The sequence below is a fragment of the Diabrotica undecimpunctata genome, unplaced genomic scaffold (genome assembly GCF_040954645.1).
Source record: "Diabrotica undecimpunctata isolate CICGRU unplaced genomic scaffold, icDiaUnde3 ctg00000593.1, whole genome shotgun sequence".
Lineage (NCBI taxonomy): Eukaryota > Metazoa > Arthropoda > Insecta > Coleoptera > Chrysomelidae > Diabrotica > Diabrotica undecimpunctata.
The window spans coordinates 660,551-681,120 of record NW_027311900.1 but is presented as its reverse complement, the minus strand read 5'-3'; the positions used below and the strand labels follow the sequence as shown (position 1 = coordinate 681,120).

The window sequence follows — 20,570 nt, the reverse complement described above, 5'->3', positions numbered from 1 at the left end:
TATCTTATTGTAGAATTATCTTATTCAGAATAAAAAAATTGCTTCGAATACTGGTTTAAACTCATGCAAAATTGTATTGATTTTCTTGTATCTATAAACTTTGTTTTACTAGTCTGTCTCACACCTGAAGGGGCAATCTCCCGTAACAATTAAATAATTAAACACCCTGAGAAATGCACATTGAAGGATAAAAACTTTATGCTTTGGAGAGCACGTTTTACATTAAGGAATCTTAATGAAATCAATTTTATTCTCAGAATAATTGCACGAAAGGAATCAAATTTTCATTCAGCGCGTTACTTATTAGAGGAAACAGTGAAAAAAAATTTACATAGATCTTAGATTTCAACACGTCCTGCGGAACGGCAGTGAAATGAGTGGGTAATTACTTGTTTATCAGTGCGTTAAGTTTCTACGGCTATCTCGTACCCTTCGTAACATAAATTAAGGTAGGTCGAGATCCGTGTTAAATAAAGTTCATATATTTTTTCCACAAACAATAAAAATGTGTCCATATACAACTACTAAGTAGTTCATAAATAAAAACGACTATTCCTAAATCCAAATTAATATTTACAAGATTATAGCCTTCTATAGGGTTAAACATAATAAACTAATCAAAATTCTCAGGCATCAGCTTGGTCCAGTGGATCCGGGCCCTGCTTTCTCAGAGGCAGATAGTTGCGTACCGAAACAGTGGTTGTGTTCGGGTGTCCTCAGGGCAACAGTTTTCTCCCCCTAGCTGTGGTGCCTGGTAGTTGACGGCCTTCTTCAGCGCCTGTCCGAACAAGGTATATATGCGCGATGACGAAGTTATACTGGTTGAAGGACTCTTCCCGGTAGCGGTGCACGAGGTCTCTTAGGTGAGTCTCAGACTCGTTGAGAAACGGTGCCAATAGCAGTTACACTGTGTTTCCGTTTACTTAGATAAGGGCCTTCGGACCTACCAGAGAGCTTACTTTCTATGGGAAAGCTTTATCTGTTTCTAAGTCAGTAAAGTACCTAAGAGTGATCCTGGATTCTAAACTTTCATGGAAGGAACATCTCGATGCCAAGATGAAGAAGGCCGCTGCAGCTTTCTGGCCGTGCAGAAGAGTTTTCGGAGCCAAATGGGGTCTGCAGCCGAAAATTCAATGTTTTATGTACCAATTCATGATAAAGCCTATACTGACGTATGCGGCCATTGTGTGGTGACCCCGGGCTAGACTGGCTTTAGCTAAGGTCCAGTTTACTCACCTCCAGCGGTTGGCATGCGTTGGCGTCTCATTAGCCATGAGGACCACTCTCACAGCGGCTCTTGAGGATCTGCTGAATTAACCTCCTCTACATCTTATTGGCAGCCTATCGCCTTAACTGTTCTAAATAATGGTTGGAAGTGAACGGGCCATTGTGACATTTGGATACAGGCCCCTGATTGTTGTTATGAGCTCTCTATGATACAACATGGCCCTCACTTTGAGTTCTCATCCTTCCAATCGGATTTGAATCTGGCCAGGTTCTCGGCTCCCGTGTATCAGTCTTTCAGGCCAAGATCTTTGCGATCCTGGTATGTGCTCAAAAGATAATAGATATGGCTTACTCAGGAAGGATCAACTCTAGCTTCTCTGACAGTCAAACAGCGCTAAGTGCTTTGGGAGCGCCCAAAGTCAGTTCTAAGCTGGTTCTTGAGTGCAAGAGAGCACTTTCTGATGTTGCACTGACCTATAGGGTTAACTTGGTATGAGTACAGGGATACACAGGCGTGGAGGGGAACGAACGAGCTGACGCCCTGGCAAGGCAGGACTCATTCAGTACTGGTCGAGGTAGTCTCAAAGCTTCTGCGGAGGTTCCAGGACTCCTGGGCCAGTTGTGGAGGTATGAGACATGCTAGGCTGCATATAGTGGGGCCATCCAAAAGTCTTACAGCTTAACTTCTCCTTTTAGACCGTGGAAGATGCTCTCTAGTGGTCAGTGCGCTTACCGGACATTTTATTCTCAGGCAGCACCTTCATCTGCTTGGATTGGCAGATGGCCCTCGGTACCGGCTTTGTAATATGACAGAGGAAACGACCTCACATGTTCTCTGGAAGTGCCCGGCACTGGCCTATCAGAGATTGCAAACCCTGGATTCGGCCTGTATGCAACCGAGCCAAATGAGGGAGTTCCTCTTAAAGAGGATTTAAAAACATAAGTAAGAATTTCATAATTTTCAGTACATAAGTTTTTAAAACTATCAGTGAATATGTTATTTGTGACAGATAAGGGCATCCTTCTATATTTAAGTGGTGGCGCTCCAGTTTCTGTGGATGCTCCTGTTGCTATTCTTAATGCCGTAGTTTGAATAACGTCAAGGAGATGTAATAGATATTATTTGGCAGATGCATATACTACGGAACCGTAATCTATTTTAGATCTAATTAGAGTTTTATAAACAGAGATTAAGTAGTTTTAGTCCGCTTCATACTTTTTATTGCAGTGTTTTCATAAGATTGATTCCATTTTGGGATGTGTTTTAATTTGTAGTGGTACCTGCGTAGCGCAAGCGGTAGGATGCTTGCCTCGCATGCCGGTGGTCCGGAGTTCGAATCCTACCGCCGGCAAGAACAACTAGACATTTTTAAAAATGTCTATAGGCCCCAGGTCGACTCAGCCTGAATAAAATGAGTACCTTGGGTAAAACCAGGGGTAATAATAGGCGGTTGAAGCGTAGCACTGGCCATGTTACCTTCCTTGTATACCGTAGGCCCTAGATATAGCAGACTACCCTGCTATACTCCCAAAGCCGCGAAGCGGTATTAAACGGGAGACTATTATTATTATTTATTTAATTTGTAGTACATGTTTTTCCATGTAAGTTTCGCGTCGAAGATCATTTCTAAAAACCTAATGCCGTGAGCGTAATGAATGATTTGTTTATATAATTTTAGTTGTGGTTTAATCACGTTTCTTTAAAAATATCAAATACTTTGCTGAGTGGAAACTGAAATACTGTTTTCTTCGACCAGCTTTCGAGTTCGTGAAGTGCGGTTTTAGGTGACGCTGAACAGAGAATATATTTTTCCCTGACGATACTTCTTCTTCTTAGCCTTCTGTCGTCCATGTTTGGACATAGGCCTCTCCCAACTCCTTCCACCGGTCTCTATCCTGAGCAACATATTTCCAATTTGTTCCGGCTATTCTTTTAATGTCATCAACCCATCTCATCTGTGGTCTTCCTCTTGGTCGTTTACTTTCGTAAGGTCTCCAATGTTGTATTGTAGTAATCCAACGTTGGTCTTTTTTTCTAGCAGTGTGGCCCGCGAAGCTCCATTTAAGTTTGGCAATTTTTGTTGCTATGTCCTCGACTTTTGTTTTGGATCTTACCCAGTCGTTACTCTTTTTATCTGACAGTCGTATACCTAACATTGCTCTTTCCATTGTTCTTTCTGTTGTGGCTAGTTCATTCATGTTTGCCTTGGTTAGGGTCCAGGTTTGACATCCATATGTCATGTCCTGATGATATTAACACTATTATAATCTGCCATGAACCAAGTTAGAGTTTTATGGTATAATATTGTTCATGACAGTCAAAAATAGCGTTACACTGATTACAGACCCTTGAGGGGTGCCATTTACTTGATATCTCGTTGAAGCTGTGAAGTGTTTGACTCTTAAATGAAAATTGTATTGCGAAAATTTGAAATGAAATTAATAATATTACCTCTAATTTTTTCATGTGTGTAGTAATCTGATAATATCAGGTTCATTGAATCACGAGTTTTTCATTGATTCTGCTTTTTCTTTCGTCTTATATAATGTCTCATGATATTTTCTATATTTTTAATAATTTCCATAATAATATCCTGTCATTGTTCGCTTGGTGAGCGCAACGCTCAGTTGGAATTATTTTTAAGGCTACAAAAGTATTCAGAAAACAACCGGCATTGTTATTCATAGTGATGAAATTAGAGCACTATTTGGCTTGATGTACGTAGCTGGTACTTTCAAAGCTTCTCATGTAAATCTGGACGATCTTTGGGCTAAAAATGGAACAGCTCCTGAATGTTTTCGGACAGTTATGTCAAAGAAACGAGTCTATATCCCCCTTCGTGCACTCCGCTTTGACGATATCCAGTCCAGAGCAGAACGACGAAAGCATGACAAACTTGCACCCATTAGAAAAGTTTACGACGAGTTTTTGGAAAAGTGCATGGCTTCCTATACGGTTGGAATGTATTGCTGCATTGACGAGATGCTTGAAGGTTTTCGGGGAAAATGTAGCTTTTGTCAATATATACCCAGTAAGCCTGCAAAATATGGGACATAAATGTTTGTACTTGTTGATTCGCGAACTTTTTATACAGCAAAGTTGTAAATTTATGCTAGAAGATATGCTTTGAGACAGATAATAGTCCTAGCAGTTTGGTTAAACGTATGATAGAACCAATTGCCCATACTGGACGCAACATTACTTGCAACAACGCAATTACGTCAATTCCACTGGCTACTGACTTGCTACATAATTACAGGATAACTCTAGTAGGAACCCTGAGAAAGAATAAACCACAAATTCCTCCTCTTTTTGTAGCTACAAAAGGAAGGCCACCAAACAGCAGCATTTTTGGTTGTGGTAAAGTCTGTCTTTTACTATCGTACGTTCCCAAAAAAAAACAAAAATATTCTGATATTATCTACGTTTCGTGATGATGACACAATTGATGAAGAAATGAGTAAAAACTTTAAGCCGAGGGTTATAACCTTTCACAATACGATAAAGGGAGCAGTGGATGTTGTGGACCAGATGAAATGTAATTATTCCCTTTCTCGAATAAGTTGCCGATGGTCACTTAGTCTTTTTTCATCGATGAATATTGCAGAAATAAATAGTCAGGTAATTTATTAGGTATAGCAATACTAATACTAAATTAGAACGCCGTTAATATCTAAGAGAAATTAGTATCTACAGATCTCATCAGACCCCACCTGATAAGTAGTGCATCAATAACAAAATTGCCAATATTATTACGACTTCAAATAAGACGCCAAGCGGGTCTTCCTGATGAAGAAACTTGAGTAGCAACTACAGAAACTAAAGATAGAGAAAAATGTTTTTACTGTCCTCGAAGTAGAAATAGAAAAAGCAATTCAAGGTGTGCAGATTGTTCAAAACCTATTTGTGGTGAACATATAACTACAATATGTCAAATATGCCACAATAAATGCTATGAGAGTGAATAAAGTGTTTACATTTTTTTTTATGTTATACAATTTTTTCTACATGTATTATTTCAATAATAAAAAGTACATACATTCATGTTATTTATCACTAATAAAATTTTTAAATAACCAGCAACCGACTAAGTTTTGTTAATTATTGAATATAGGCGAACAATCTCATCATTTCCTGATACACGAACAATGACGTGTTAAAGTCGGTGTATTTTAATTTAATTGTTCGATTAATTTGTTCCAAGAATTGCTCCTGTGCTCCTTGCATCCCGACTTTCCTGTCTAGGTTTCCTTATCTCGAATTCAGTGTTTCTTGTTCCGTTCGCTCTTTTACGCATCCTATTTTTTCTCTCAGCAGTTCTCGTATACTCTTCCTCGAGGACAAACTTTTATTGCTTTCTTATACTGGTTGACTGTATTCTATCTAGGTTAGGTAATTTCTGTGTGTAATCTGGTTATAATTTTTTCTAATTTAAAATATTCCATTGTAACTACTTCCTGTAAGTTTTTACAAGTCAAGTTTTAAAATTAAAGGCCCCCAGTTTTTGAACGGTAATAATAACTAATAGCTAACGGGAGGAATAACTAGTTTTAAAACAGTAGTAAAAAGCTAAAACAAGAAGTGTACGAGTATTTCGATATAAACTACCTTCTCTATACTTAACGTTGAGAGACCAACGCAAAGTACTTTATTGACTATAAAACACGAATTAAAAACTTGTTATCGACTTGAAATATCCTATCAGATACTTGCCAAATGATGTGGGCGATAAAGGAAAGCCATAAAAAGTTTTTTATAATCTTCGGCGAAAATATACAGCCGTTCGTGAAATCACCAGTATAAAGGTAACTTTATGGTTACCATAAAATACATTAATTAAGCAAGTTACACAGCCACTAGCCATATGATCTCCAGAGGTAATATAGTTTGGATTAGGCTTTTCTCGAAGAATGTGGTAACTTTTTGATGATCAGGATTTTAATGAGATCGTTATTATAGTTGAATATCATTCAATTAATTCAAAGATTTAAATAACATATTTTAGACTGTAATACACTTTATTTGGTATTAGGAGAGGATAAACTTAATTTATGTATAAGAAAACGCTTAAAAAGTGACCAAAACGATTTTATTTATTTATTTATTCATATACGGGAATATCTCCATTACAAAACAATATGTTAACATACAGTATAAAAATCAATCTCTGTACCTAATTGCTTACAAACTAAGTGAAATTAAAATCTTATATTAATTATAAATAAAACAAAATATTAATTATTATGAAACAAGATGAATTAAAATAAACAAAAAAGTACCTATAACTTGTCAATCTCTTTTTATCCGATTTTTAAATGAAGCCAAGGAGACACCATATATTTCTAAATTGTTCCTATTTATAATTTTCAGTGTTCGCTGAATGGGTGAATGCATACCATATTTTTGTACTGTGAAAAGGTATATAAAACAGATCAACATATCTGAAACTTCTGAAGGGAACATATAAACTAATAGATTGTAACCGTTTCAAAAGATTTAAAAGAAAATCATTATAAATTTCAATAATTTTTTTTTTAAATAAAACTTCTAACCCCATCTATCTGTCAAGTACCTACCTGTAGCCGACTCAAGGATTCTTCTGTAATTCCCAAATATATCCGGTAGATGAGCATATTTTTCAACTTGTCACTCACGCCCAATTTCCAGAATCAGGCGCCATGATAGCGCTTCGCTCTTTTCTGTTAAGACCGTCCAACCGTTAAGACGTGTTTCCAAAGTGGGTCTCAATTTCAGAGGTGAGCTAAGCAATCCTTTTCTTGTTCATATTTCAGATAGATATTTATTTTTTTAGACCCTTATTGGAGAGGCTATAATGCTGATATTATATTTCTAATACTCGTCGCAAGATAGTATTGCTATGGAGTTATTCCAGGTCATGGCCCAGTAGCGGTATCTTTTTATGGAATACCTAATCCCTCTTATCTAGGATGGTGGTGATTTGATATAGTACGTAGCTGAATCAATGGTTTATTTGGTGACTGATTAAATAAGAAGATAAACAGAGCATATTAAGGTTGTACCAATTTTTATTATACCTACTTTCAAGACAACAGAACTGATTATGAACTCAAAAAAAAATGAAAATATAGTGAAGTGTTCTAATTTAATTTAAAGGTTTATTTTCTTCATTGTTCCTAGTTGATAAATAACTATATTATTTTCAATGTAAACAAATTTCGAAATTTGGGGTTAATACACTTCTCCAAGAAATTAACGCACCACTTTGAAATATTAAAATATTTTATTAGCGTTTATAAAAATTTCCATTGTAATGTTATATTTTGCAAGCCCCTTGTATATGCTATTCGTACACTCTACATTTATTGATTGTGTTTTATCGCTATAGTTTTTTTTGCAACAAAACAAAAAAGAAGCAAAAAATGTACTAATTCTATAAATATACTAATTTCCAAGTGTTCACGAATTTTATTTGGCTACTGTTTAATTGTTGATTATTGTTAATTGTGTTTATTATGGAGCGTCAATCACCTTATTTAACCCGAGATGAATGTGCCCAAGCAGTGATACTGTCGGAAGAAGGTTGAAGTTACCGAAGAATTGGTCGTCGGTTTAATGTGTCCCACACATCCGTCTCACGGGTGTTAGAAAGATTCCTCGAAACAGGGGATCATACCCGCAGACCAGGGCAAGGACGAAACCGGGTAACTACCCCTATTCAAGATCGATTTTTAAGAATTTCTGCTCTTCGAGAACGTTTTGTAACACATCGAAGTCTACAAATTCAGCTTTGAGACGTCCATGCTATACAAATTAGTACTGAAACTGTTCGCCAGCGAATTAAGGAATACAACTTAACACCTAGGATTGCTGCCCGAGGTCCTCTATTAACTGCAGAGCATCGAAGGGTGAGACTATATTTTGCCAGAGAACACGTTAATTGGTTAGAGGCTGACTGGGAACAAGTGGTATTTACTGATGAATCCCGATTTTGTTTGTATAATAACGACATACGTGTTCGTGTGTTGCGACGACCCAACGAACGATATGCTCAGTGTAACTTCTCACACACCACATTTTTTGGTGAGGATCCGTTATGGTGTGGGGTGGTATTTCTTTGACCGCACATACGGACCTAGTGGTCATACAAAATGGAACTGTTACAGCTGAAAGGTACATATTTCAGATCCTGGAGCAACATGTAGTACCATTCGCTCCTTATATCAAAGAAAATTTCTTACTAATGCGAGATAATGCTGCACAGATCGTCAGTAATTATCTAGAAGAGGTAGAAATTAACACTATGGAATGGCCAGCACGTAGTCCAAATTTAAATCAGATTGAAAATCTCTGGGATATTCTTGGTAGGCGATTAAGAGCGACACCGATCCAAAAAAACAACTTACAGGAAATGGGAGAGAGGCTGATCCAGATTTGGAGAGAACTAGACCAAAATGAAATACGGCAATTAATTTTAAGTATGGGCCAACGATGTGAGGCTGTTATACGTAGTAGAGGTGGAAACACTCGGTATTAGGACTTTTTTCATATTTTAGTTTACTTTTCTTATTATTATTTTTTTAGAATTTTCCGTTTTATTTGTTTTTCCTCCTGTACTTCAACATTTTCTGATGATTAGACAAATTGTTATAATTACTAATAAAATGTAGAATCAATCTGGTGAAGTTTTATTTTTTATTCTTTGCCTGTTTACAAATAAAATTGATTTATTGAAGTGGTGCGTTAATTTCTTGGAGAAGTGTATATATATACATTCATTTTCTTTATAACCAATTCTTAATTTAATACGATACAAAGATTTTTTGTTTATGACAATGTTAACATAAAATAATATTTTGGAATCCCTTTGGGATGACGTAACTTTTAATGTTTTCTTTTTGTTCATTACTAAGAAATAATAAAGAATAGTTTTCTTGTAAACTTTCAATAAATCTTAATATTTTTTTGCTCTTCCCCTTCGAGGATAAACTAGGGGTGGCGTCCAATAATAAATTATAATTTCATATTATCTAATTGTGCTTGAATTTAAGATACGATATAGTTTCTATATGTTTAAGAAAACCCCGCCCAATTCTCTTCGACAGTGAGCGATTCTGGCTTGTATATATCATTGTAGCACGGCAGTGTTACAAGATTGGAGAAGTTCAGGACAACAAGTTAAACCCTTTATTAATTTATACACAAATACTAAATCAAATTTATCTCGTGGGTTTTTTTAATAAATTTATATTGATATAAACCCAACAGATAGTCTCAAGCAACATTTAAATGCAAAATATTATTCTCACACCAAATATCCAACCGGTCTAAATCTTCTTGAATTAAAGTTATGTCATCATTTGAATCTACGCATTTAAATAATTTCAAAGCATCTGCAAACATTAGGAAATCGCAGTTTCTAAAACATTTTGTTATATCGTTCGCAAACATATTATATAACAAGAGTGAACAGTGAGCTCCTTGGGGTACTCCTGATGTCACATAAATCATATTTGAATTAAAACAACCGATTCTCACGTGTTGTGTGTGGTCTCTCTTAACAAGCTGCTAAACCATTGTAAGGATTGATGACTGAAACCAAATGCATTACATTTTTCTAATAGGATGTTATGATCTACTCTGTCAAATGTCTTGGAGAATTCAGTATAAATAGTATCCATCTCACTGTTATTTTCCAAGGCGTTTAATATTTTTTGTTCAAAGAGCACTAAATGTGTAACCGTTGATATATTCTGAGAAAATCCATGTTGATTGTGTATTACATTAAACATTTAATTGATCGTGCATTAGTCTATCAAAAAGCTTTGGTATAGAGGATTGTTTACACATGCTTCGATAATTTTTTATGTCTTGTTTATTACCTGATTTAAAAATTGGGCAGATATAAGAATGTTTCCATAAAGTGGGGAAAATATAGTCCTAAAAGAAACAGATGGTAAAAAGAGAAAAATCAAAGAAGTGGCTCTAATTATTCTAAATGAGACCAATTGTGTCGCAAATTCCTCGGCAGAATGTAGTAGGATCTGGTTACACACATTAAAAGAGGGAGTTATTAAAAGGAAAATACCAGTATAAGTTAGTCGGTAACATATAGAGGATACATTATTTATGTTTTTTAAATAGCAAACATATAAAATCAGAATTTGGTATTTATTGAAAGTAAACTAAATGCACGACCAAATACTTACCATCTCGGGATAGTATTATGAGGTTTTTTTCCTGATTTTTCCCTAACAGGAGATTTTTACTGTCACCATGGCATGTGTTTGTCTTTTTAAAGACGAATTACATGCTATGATTTTTTCTGGCGGATATTCTCAAGTTAAAGTTGATTTCATGTAATCGAATGAACTATCTTACAAGTAAAGTCGTCCCAGGAACGCAACTCAACAATATTGGCAATATCATTTTAAAGTCGTCTATTTTAAAATGTATAATGTATGTCTGAATTGTCAATATAAATGAGTCAGATAAAATTAAATTATTAGAAGAATTTTTCACCAAGTAATAAAAAAACAAAATTTGTTTAATTTACTAATGTTTGTATTTTGAGGACGATTTCCGAAGTGGAATTTGAAACGTCAATAAAATTTATTTCACCTTTAATTGTGGCTTTAATTATTTTATATTACGAGTTTAATTTTATTCTTTATCTCTTTTATTATCTTTACAGTATCCTACACCTCCCGTAGATCCGGATCCTAATCCTCAAGACCGAAAACCAGGCAGTCTTCCTGAAGATGTAGATTTGGACGTTCCATGCAGAGACTTGTTGTTACGCCTACTAGAAGTACAACCTCATAAACGACTACATTCCGTGAGAACCTTGGAAACAATTGCTTTTTACAAGGGATATAGATTTAGTGAAGTCAAGGAAAAAAGAGTAAGTTTACAATAATTATATGACCACTGAAATTTATCCAATGCTTCTGGTCCGTGAGACCAAATGATGAACACATGGTCTATATATCTCCATGGTCACATGGTCTCCACATATCTGCTACTAATGGAGTTAAGGATGAGCCCATGGCTAATTCGAAATTTTGTTTATACAAATTATTATCTAGTTAAAAATAAGTCTTGTCAGTGCAAAGCGTTATAGCTTCATGATATGTCGCCAGAGTGGCCAAACACAGCGAAGATTGTCACTTTGGCCGGCCAATAACAATGAGTCTTATTAACTACGTTTGTATTGGCCTTCCAACGGAAGATCGCTGCGGAGGTGCAGTCCAGAAACGCATAAAAAGGCAGCGCATCTTCCTATCGGGATCAAGTCGGTCTACATCTTAACCCTGACTAGACCTAGTTAGCTAAGTAGCCTTTTTTTCAACTATTTTGCGTGTTATTATTACTTGAGTGAACATTTCATCAAGTTAAGAAGACTTCGCTTCGAAGAAGATTCCAAAAGCTCTTTAGTGTTTGAATAAACAAGAAGCCTTGCAGCTACGATATTATTTAAGCCAACAAGAAATGTTAGGAGTAAAGAAAAGCTCAGGTGGACATGAAATTACTCCTCAGTCGGTGGCCGAGCTGAAGTAGTACTTCGTCGCTAAACCATTCGGCAGAAATAAATAAGTCCTCATGGGACTTGAGATTATTTCACGAGAAGTGGCGGTACGGAGTGAGCCCTTCGATATCGAACGTGATTGCGGGAGTAAATAAAAGACCCGAAAGGGACTTACAATTACTCCGCAATCCAGGGGCAGTCGAAGAGTCAACATTCTGCCGACGTTCCTATACCTCGAGGACTGCGAACTTGATCACACGTTGAGGTTTGAAGGGCTGGCATCTCTGTGAGATTCAGGGCATCTACCGTGCTTAGAATACTAAACAATTATTCATGTAAGATAAATATATATACGATTCATGTAAGAAAATCGAACTGTTAAAGTATTCTACACTATCGGTGGCACCTTGCTGACAACAGAGCCTCTGGTGAGCTTCTCGCTGAGTGGAAGTCAAGAACGCATAACTCCACGAGCAACAGGATGGAGGCGAAAAACCTTCGCTCCTCCTCCAGAGCGGCGGTCGGAAATCATCATGAATCTCCAAATAGATCGGAGGATGAACCGACCGTACGACAGATAGCTGATACATTCAGTTTGGATTTTGTTGTCAATGTAACATCTCTCTCTAACATTTCTCTTATTATTTTTAAAGTTTTCTGCAATGATACATAGACATCAAAAGACTGGTCATATCAAAACTGGTCGGACATGGATAATACCAGATAGAGGCAGTTTACAATCTCGGTTTAGAAATTTTCCATAGTTAATTAATAAGACTTTTTTTGATGCATCTTAGATCTAAACAAACCATTTCTATTTAAAATTGTTTCAGGTATCACCTAATGATCTCCTTAAGAAGTATTTTCCCAACGGACCACCTTCTACCACTGCTAGTGAAGATGTTTTGTTTGAAGATTTCGATGCAATAAACGTGTGATGTTAATTAGTACTACAATAACTACATGAAGATTTAAGATCTTCTTGGTATAAACTTAAATCATCGCCACCAGTAAAAAATTAGACATGGTGAAGAAGTAGCCTAAAGCACGAAGAAGGTACTTGGATCTTCTAAAATGTAGTGTTGTTAGTTTTTTTATAGTATTAAGACCGTCCTTAGATTTCATAAACTATCATTTACTCTTAATACTGGTATAGTATGTCAATTAAAGGTTTTAATATTTAAAGATCAATGAAAAATGCATTTGGTGCTCTCTATATTTTGCGTAGTTTTTTTTCTTCTAATTGCAGTTGTGCTACAAGTAGTTGTGCTACAAATATGGCAATTTGTTTTTGTATTTATAAGTCTTCTTGGTTTATTCATTTGAGAAAATGTTTTATCAAACTCAGTTTCAGATATATCCTATGGATGGAAGTAAAATATATTTTATGTCCAAAAAAGGAATTGATTTGAGGAAATTTTGTATAAGTTGTCTTCGTGGGCTACATAACCAACAAGAATAGAAGGGAGATGGTTGCATTGTGAAGTATCTAATACAGTTTTTAAACTAAATTTAGATGAGTCTATGAGCAGTCTCAATTCAGTTTGATCATGGTCCAAATTTAGATATTTCATCAAATTATTAAGTTTTTTTACAAACACCAAGATTGACTTTTATATCAAAAAAGGCTGCCGACGTTTGTAATGCCACTTTGCCATTGGTACCATTACATCTCGTTACAGAAGATTCCATTGCTCTAGTCTGTCTCGAATGACGTCCCTCAGTTCTGCTTGTCAATCTGAGATTTATCATACTTTTTCTCAAAATTAGGACCATAGAATGTAAAGGATTTGTTTAGTTCTTCTTCTTCCATAATATCTTGCAATATCTTCTTCTGTGGCATTATCTTAATTTTTATTTTAACTCATTTGGGAAAAATACAAACTGGTAAGTTATCTGAATCTGGAGGAATATGTAATGGAATATTGGGATATTGAGCTGCCCTTATTTTCTTCATTAACAACCCTGCTTTAATGGTTGGAATCAACCAAAAGTAGCAGTCATCATTATAGTTTTCAGATTCTTGCCAATCCATGGCAATAGCAAAAAGCAAACGTTTTTCTTTTTCATCCATTCTCATAATATACTTACTGAACAAGAATTGCAACAAATATGTGAAGCCCAAGTCTTGCCTTGGTCTTCTTCTTTAATACCAGAACAACTGTAACAATTAGTTTTCACAATATATAACAAAAATTGTTCACTAAACTAAGACACTTACATGGTATGTTTAATTTCACATAAGCAAATCATTCTAGAACAAGAAATCTTGCCATTACTGCATCAAATATGTAAAAACTCATAAAAGTTACATTAATCACAACATAAGCAATATCATCATCATGGCACCTACACTCCATGGCGGAGTGATTGCCGCCTTCTTTGGGCTCTTCCGATTCATTTGTCGCGGGTAATCAGTCGCATTAACATTTTTGTTTTACAATTGGTTGTGTGACTTAGCGTCTTCTACAATATTTCTTCATTCTTTTCTGTTTTTGCTTATGGTTTTTCAATCTCTAACTCCTATCTTCTAAAGGTCGGCAATTATCTGGTTCTCCCATCTTGTCTTCGGTCTTCCTCGTGGTCTGCCTGATGCTGATCTCCATTGCTTCTGGATTTCTCCTTTCTAGATGTCCCATTTATCTAAGTCGCCGTGCCTTGATAAATCTGACGATGTCTTCTCCTTTTAAAAGTTCTGTTACTTTAAATTTAATCAGTCTTCTAAATTCATTATTACCTAAGTTAAGTGGGCCTGCTACTCGTATTGTCCGACTGATTTTTCTCTCTAAGATCCTCAATCTTTTTTCATCTTTCTCTGTCAGACACATTACTTGAGTACCATACGTGATTACTGGTCTAATTGCTGCTCTGTAAATTTTCAATTTAGTGTTTTGAGTAAGCTTCTTATCTTTGAGGAAGTTGTATTTCCTGCCAGAATTCTTTCATTGATTACTATGATTCTTTCCATTAACAAAAACTCCAAGATATTTACAGTATTCTACCTTTTCAAACTCATATTCCCAATATTATACCTTATCACATTAACCGTACTTTTTCGTGAGCATATTAGGCATTTTGTTTTAGTTTGATTTATGGTCAAACCCCTCTTGGATGCTTCCTTGCACGACTTACAAATTCTTCCTTTAAACTGTTTAAGTTTCTGCGCTAATAAGTGCTATGTAGTTAGAGTACGCCACAAGTTGCAACGTCGATGTTATAATTGTACCTTTCATTTCACTAGGTTTTATTGTTTCTTCTATAGCGACGTTAAATAGTAACTTTGATAAAGAGTCGCCCTGTCGCACTCTAATTGCTATTTTTATATTTTTGGAGATGCCGTCATCTGTCATTATTGTTGCTGTCGATCCCTCCATTGTCATTTTCGTAAGCTTTATGAGTTTCATTGGGATATCTAGATTTTTCATGTCTTATATTAGGTCGGGTCTTATTAGGCTGTAAAATGCTTGCTTGAAATCTATGAAAAGCATGTGTATATCGATATCATGTTCGTAACACTTTTCAATTGAGTGTGTGATTATGTGTACTATTATTTCATCTATTGTTGACTTTTTAGTTTTAATGTATTTTGAGAGTCTTTGTCTAAATAATGATTTTGTAGAAGCTGTTTAACAATGTTGATCCTTGTAAGAATGTGGCTTCTACTATAGTCCAGCTGCCTTTCTTTTATTTCTCTGAAGGCTTTAATTCTTGTACCTCCTGCAATTTACTTCTTTCGTTTTGGAACAGTCCCCTAACATACTAATCCCATCTTCTTGATTTATGGGGTAAATGTATTAGTAATTCTTTTCTTTTATGTGTCCTTGTTGATTTTTATTGACAATTCCGTTCACTTCTCTTATTTGTTTATGCATAGTTCCCATTTCATATTCTGCTTCTAGTTTTTCTATCTCTTTCTCACCAAATACATGTTTTTAGTTTATTTGCTTTTTTCTTTATTTATTCTTTTGTATTTTCGTATAATTTTGTGAATATTTTCGTACACATTTTGGGAGAGACATTACTCTATCGCAGATTCAATGAAAACATAAAACTCTGTTGTTCAGATGAAATGGTTCTTCTTAGTTGACGATTACTATACCTTCTTTGAAGTCTTTAGTGCATGATAGACATAAATACTTTTGGTGATTTGTTTTGGTGGATATAAAACGATGGAATGTTCTGTCATACTATAAGTAGTAGAATTTTGTCATAGTATTATAATTTTTCGAATATTTTATCTCAGTTTTTTTTTAATTCACTTGTTAATAATTGTGCTTACTTAGCGGAAATATAGAAAGTATTTTTATAGAAGTATTAACATAAAATATATATTTTAAAGGCTCAATTTAATCATTCCTTGGGTAATGATAAAAGACAAGTTATATAAATAATAAGAAGGACATGTATATTTTATAAAAAGCTAACAAATTTTTCAAACTAGATTATAGGGGTAAAATAGGTTTTTGTTGTATTAATATTTTAGAAACTTTATTGTAGAATTTATTTTCATCAATGAATAACTTGACTAATTATTACCTCATCTCTTTTAATTACTATTATTATTATTTTTGGTGCGGGTCGATTTACTACTACTAATATTATCAAGGATGTCCATAAACGGATCGTTATGGTCTCCCTTGGTATTATTTAAAATTGGTTTAAAATGGTAAATCATATTAAAATGTCATAAGAAAACAACCAGACGCTTCAGAGCAATATTCCTAAGTACACATACCAGGTTTGTTAAAAAAAGATGACTTTAGTTTTTTCGAAAAAAAATATTTATTCATTAATATATATTTGACTTCATTATGATTCCAAAAATATGTTTCAAGTTGACTTAATATTAATTTAAAGTAATACAAAATTAACTTGCGAATCCGTTTATTAGGTAAAAAGTGTGGCCTCTATTCCCAGACCAGCTGTCACCTGTCTCCATGATCATAGATCATATAAAATGAGACATAACACTGTAAAGTATCATGTATGTAACAATATCCCCTTCTAGATATTGACAATATCAGAATTCTACAAATACTAATAACTAATACTACTACATAGATTATAAAAATTGTAAATTATCAAATACATATTTTTTTACTAATGCTATGTATAATAGTCTCTTAACTTATTGATAACATCTTGACACTCACTTGAGGTGTCATTAGATTTACAAATATTTTCGTTATCGTATTCATCATTACCACTAGCCATACAAGTGTTCTCATCATTAGATGAATCACCCCTACTGGGTTTACAGTTTACTCTTACATTCTCATTGTCGGGCGAATTTATAACTGTTGGATTTTTTGTATTTTTTAGAAAGGAAGAATTTCTCCTGTAAAGTCTTCCGTTTTGATCACTCACCTGGTATGAACATGGATTGTTAGTGTTTGGAATAACTGTTCCTTGTCCAACACACATCCTTCTTTAATTTAAATAATATATCTTGATTTTCATTAAAATCTGAGTTGCGCTGAGCCGATTTATTGTAATAGTTTTTTGATATCAACTTTCTTTCTATTTTTCTCTCTCATACTCATTAGTGATTTTGGGTTTTATCAATCTATTTGACATAGGCAAACCTGTTCTTAGTGTCCTCCTTTGTAACAACTCTGAAGGTAAGCACTAAGACCACATAGTGGTGTAACTCTATAATTTAACAAATGAACAAACATTTCGTCTTCGTTGTTACATGTTTTTAATATTTGTTTACATATATGTACTGTCTTTTCGGCCAACCCATTCGATTTTGAGTACCTAGGACTTAAATACACACTGTATATTTTAATGACTACAAAATTCTTTAAATTTAAAGCTGCTGTAGGGATTATTATTAGATATGAATTTTGCAGGGATCCCAAAATTGGAAAATATTGCTTTTAATTCCTTTAAAATTTCATCTATACACTTACTTTGTATTTCTTTCAATTCAAACTAATTGCTGTAGTAATCAACTAACATTAAGTAATATTTTGAGGCATAATTTAATATCAAACCTCACCATCTCAAATGGATATTTTTCGCCAATATGACACCTAGATATATAATTTTCAATGTCAGTTATTATTCTAGGCCAGTATTTTTCTGGCCAACTTTTTTGTTTTCTCCAAACTTTCTTCACGACTTTGTAGTGTTTTAGGCATGCAAACTCTTTCATTGAAAAATAATCATTTTTTATTTTAAAATAGTTCTTTAACTTATCATTATCTAATACTTTTTTATCTGGCCACCCTTTTATGCAATATTCAGTTACTTTTTTAAAATTATTTTACTATTTTAAAAAATTTTAAAAGTGATTTTAACAAACCTCGTATACAAGTCCAGGCTCGTTTAAAATTCTGATTGTGCACAGTTATTTGGTTACAATAAAAAAAGATCCGATTTGAATACGATCAAAAATCCATTTAAAGACAAGATTTAAAAGATTTAAAATACCGATATTGATTTAAAAATTCTTTTACTAATAAAGATCACAGTATAAGACATCTACAGTATTAAAAGAATCTCATTAAGAAATACCCATTATATTTTAACTCTGTTTTAAGTCGAATTATATGACTGTTTTAAATTATGTTAAGTAAATTTATGTAAAAAATAAAATAAAGACATGAAAGTGTACCTGTGTTTGATTCTTTATTCCTGTCCTTTTTCCCTTGTTTTGGAGGAATTCCTCCTTTCTGCGATATATATTTGATTAACTGCGAGGGGAACTCGACAGACTGATGGAATATAACAGTGTTACACTTGTATAGATTCCAGGTTACCGCAGCATATACGATCTGATTAACTTGCCAGAAAAGCTTCAGTTACAAAATGCTTGAATCCAGAGCTAGTCGTAAAAGTAATATATTCGTTTTAATCACCTGACATGAACTAAGTATATTAGACGAAGACGCGCTAATAGGGCTGAAGTACTGCGAAAACCAAGCCGAAGTAAGCTAACAGTCCAGGGTTCCTTACTGGACAATCTGGAACTGTTTCATAGAGACACATTTCTCACAAAATGATCGTTTGAAACAGCGTTGAATATTCACACTAATGCATCTCCCTGTAATAAACGTACATAGTGTTGCATACTTATGTCACAAAATTACAGTGACATGGAAGTAAAATTCGCTCTCAGCTTAGCTTTAGTATGATTTACTCTTTACAGGATGGTATCCCAAAATAAACTGACAATACACTGACAAGGATACACTGGCAGATAGGCAAATTCTTACAGTGGAGATCCTTGTCTGTAGTACAGGAAAATATACGCAGGAGCAGGGTAATGCTAAACTTTCGTTGGTTGGTAATGTATTAGCTAAGTTGTGCTGAACATGATGCTGTTAGAAAAGATATTTCGGCATCCAACAGATACGTGAAGAAATCGAAATATATAATCAGTTTGGATTTATGCGACACAGGTTTACGACAAAAATTACAGAAGATAAATATCATTATGTAGTTATTAGCAACTTAAACCCAATATACATCCCTATACAAGTGGTTTACTTTATTAAAGAGAAGCTAGTTATCAAGGAATGCGTTAAGTGTTTTATATCCAACTTAAAGATGCTGACACATCAAGTGGTTCTTCATTCAAAGTAGGTCTAAAATTTAAAACCTCCATTGACTTATCATTTAATAAGGAAATTTGACCCCCTGGTGTAAACATTAAATGTTCTATAGAATCCTCATATTCCAAATCAACAATTGGACTACAATTTCAATGATTTTTACATCGGCTTCTTAATAAGACATTTCCTTTAATTACAATTAAGCCAAAACATAACAAACTCTGGACTACCAAAGGTATCCGCATATCAGCCAAGAATATGCGTTCACTATTCTTTATTAAGAAATTTACTACCAACGTCTCTGTCACTGAATATATCACCAAGTACAGAGAAACGTATCTAAAACTGATCAAAACAGCAAAAAATATGTACTATAAAAATCGTCTGGGAATCTCAAAGTGTTGCAAAAGAAACTTGGTCCATAATAAACGATTTTCAAAATAAAACTAACACAGCTCAAATATTTTCCCTTCCAAACCCTGAAAGTCTAAATTAATACTTCATTAATGTGAATCCAAATATAACATCAACATATATCCCACAAAATATCCCATTTTCTATCTTCCTAATTTAAAACAGGTCTCAAATTCATTCTTTATAAGACCAGTTGATAAATCTAAACTGATTCAAACTCAAATAGTATCAAGAGCAAATCTTCCTGTAGTACTGATGGACTATTCATAAAAATTTATTAAATCTCCCAAAAAATGTGTTGAAAGTCCCGGTCTCACTAATTAATGATTCCTTTAAAAAAGGTATATTTCCAGAGTGCCTAAAGACAGATTATTATTCCTCTTCATAAGGGTGGTAAAAAATCGAATGCCTTTAACTATATACCTATTGCCTTACTACCAGTAACTATCCAAACTTATTGAGAGACTTATAAAATTCCGAATTAAGTTTTTCTCGTTGAAAACATTTTACAACAAAAGCAAGTTCTGCTTTTTATCTAATAAATGTACCAATGATGCTATGTTTTCTGTGCTACACGAGGTTTACCAAGCACTACACAATAATCTTTACATTGCCACTGTTTTTTGTGACCATGCTAAAACTTTTGATTGTGTAAATCACGGTATTTTAATAAAAAAGAACTAAATTTCTACGGAGTTCGAGGTACTTCTTTGAATTGGTTCCAAACTTACTTGTGGAATAGGAAACAACTGATTAGAGCAAATGATACTGACTCTAGTCACAAAAGCATTGTATGTGGAGTACCACAAGGTTCAGCATTGGGTCCTCTACTTTTCCTTATCTTTATAACTGATATCAC

General features: G+C 34.3%; 1 protein-coding gene across 1 annotated transcript in view; it reads left to right on the top strand.

Moving 5' to 3' along the window:
- LOC140431198 (serine/threonine-protein kinase S6KL-like) overlaps nt 1–18,333 on the top strand; it is a 277,715-nt gene extending 259,382 nt beyond the window's left edge. Inside the window, exons 8-9 of the mRNA XM_072519122.1 lie at nt 10,902–11,111; nt 12,569–18,333. Coding sequence (XP_072375223.1) covers nt 10,902–11,111; nt 12,569–12,673 — 315 coding nt within the window. The 3' untranslated portion in view covers nt 12,674–18,333. The remainder of the gene's footprint in view (nt 1–10,901; nt 11,112–12,568) is intronic.
- Nucleotides 18,334–20,570: the final 2,237 nt, after the last annotated feature.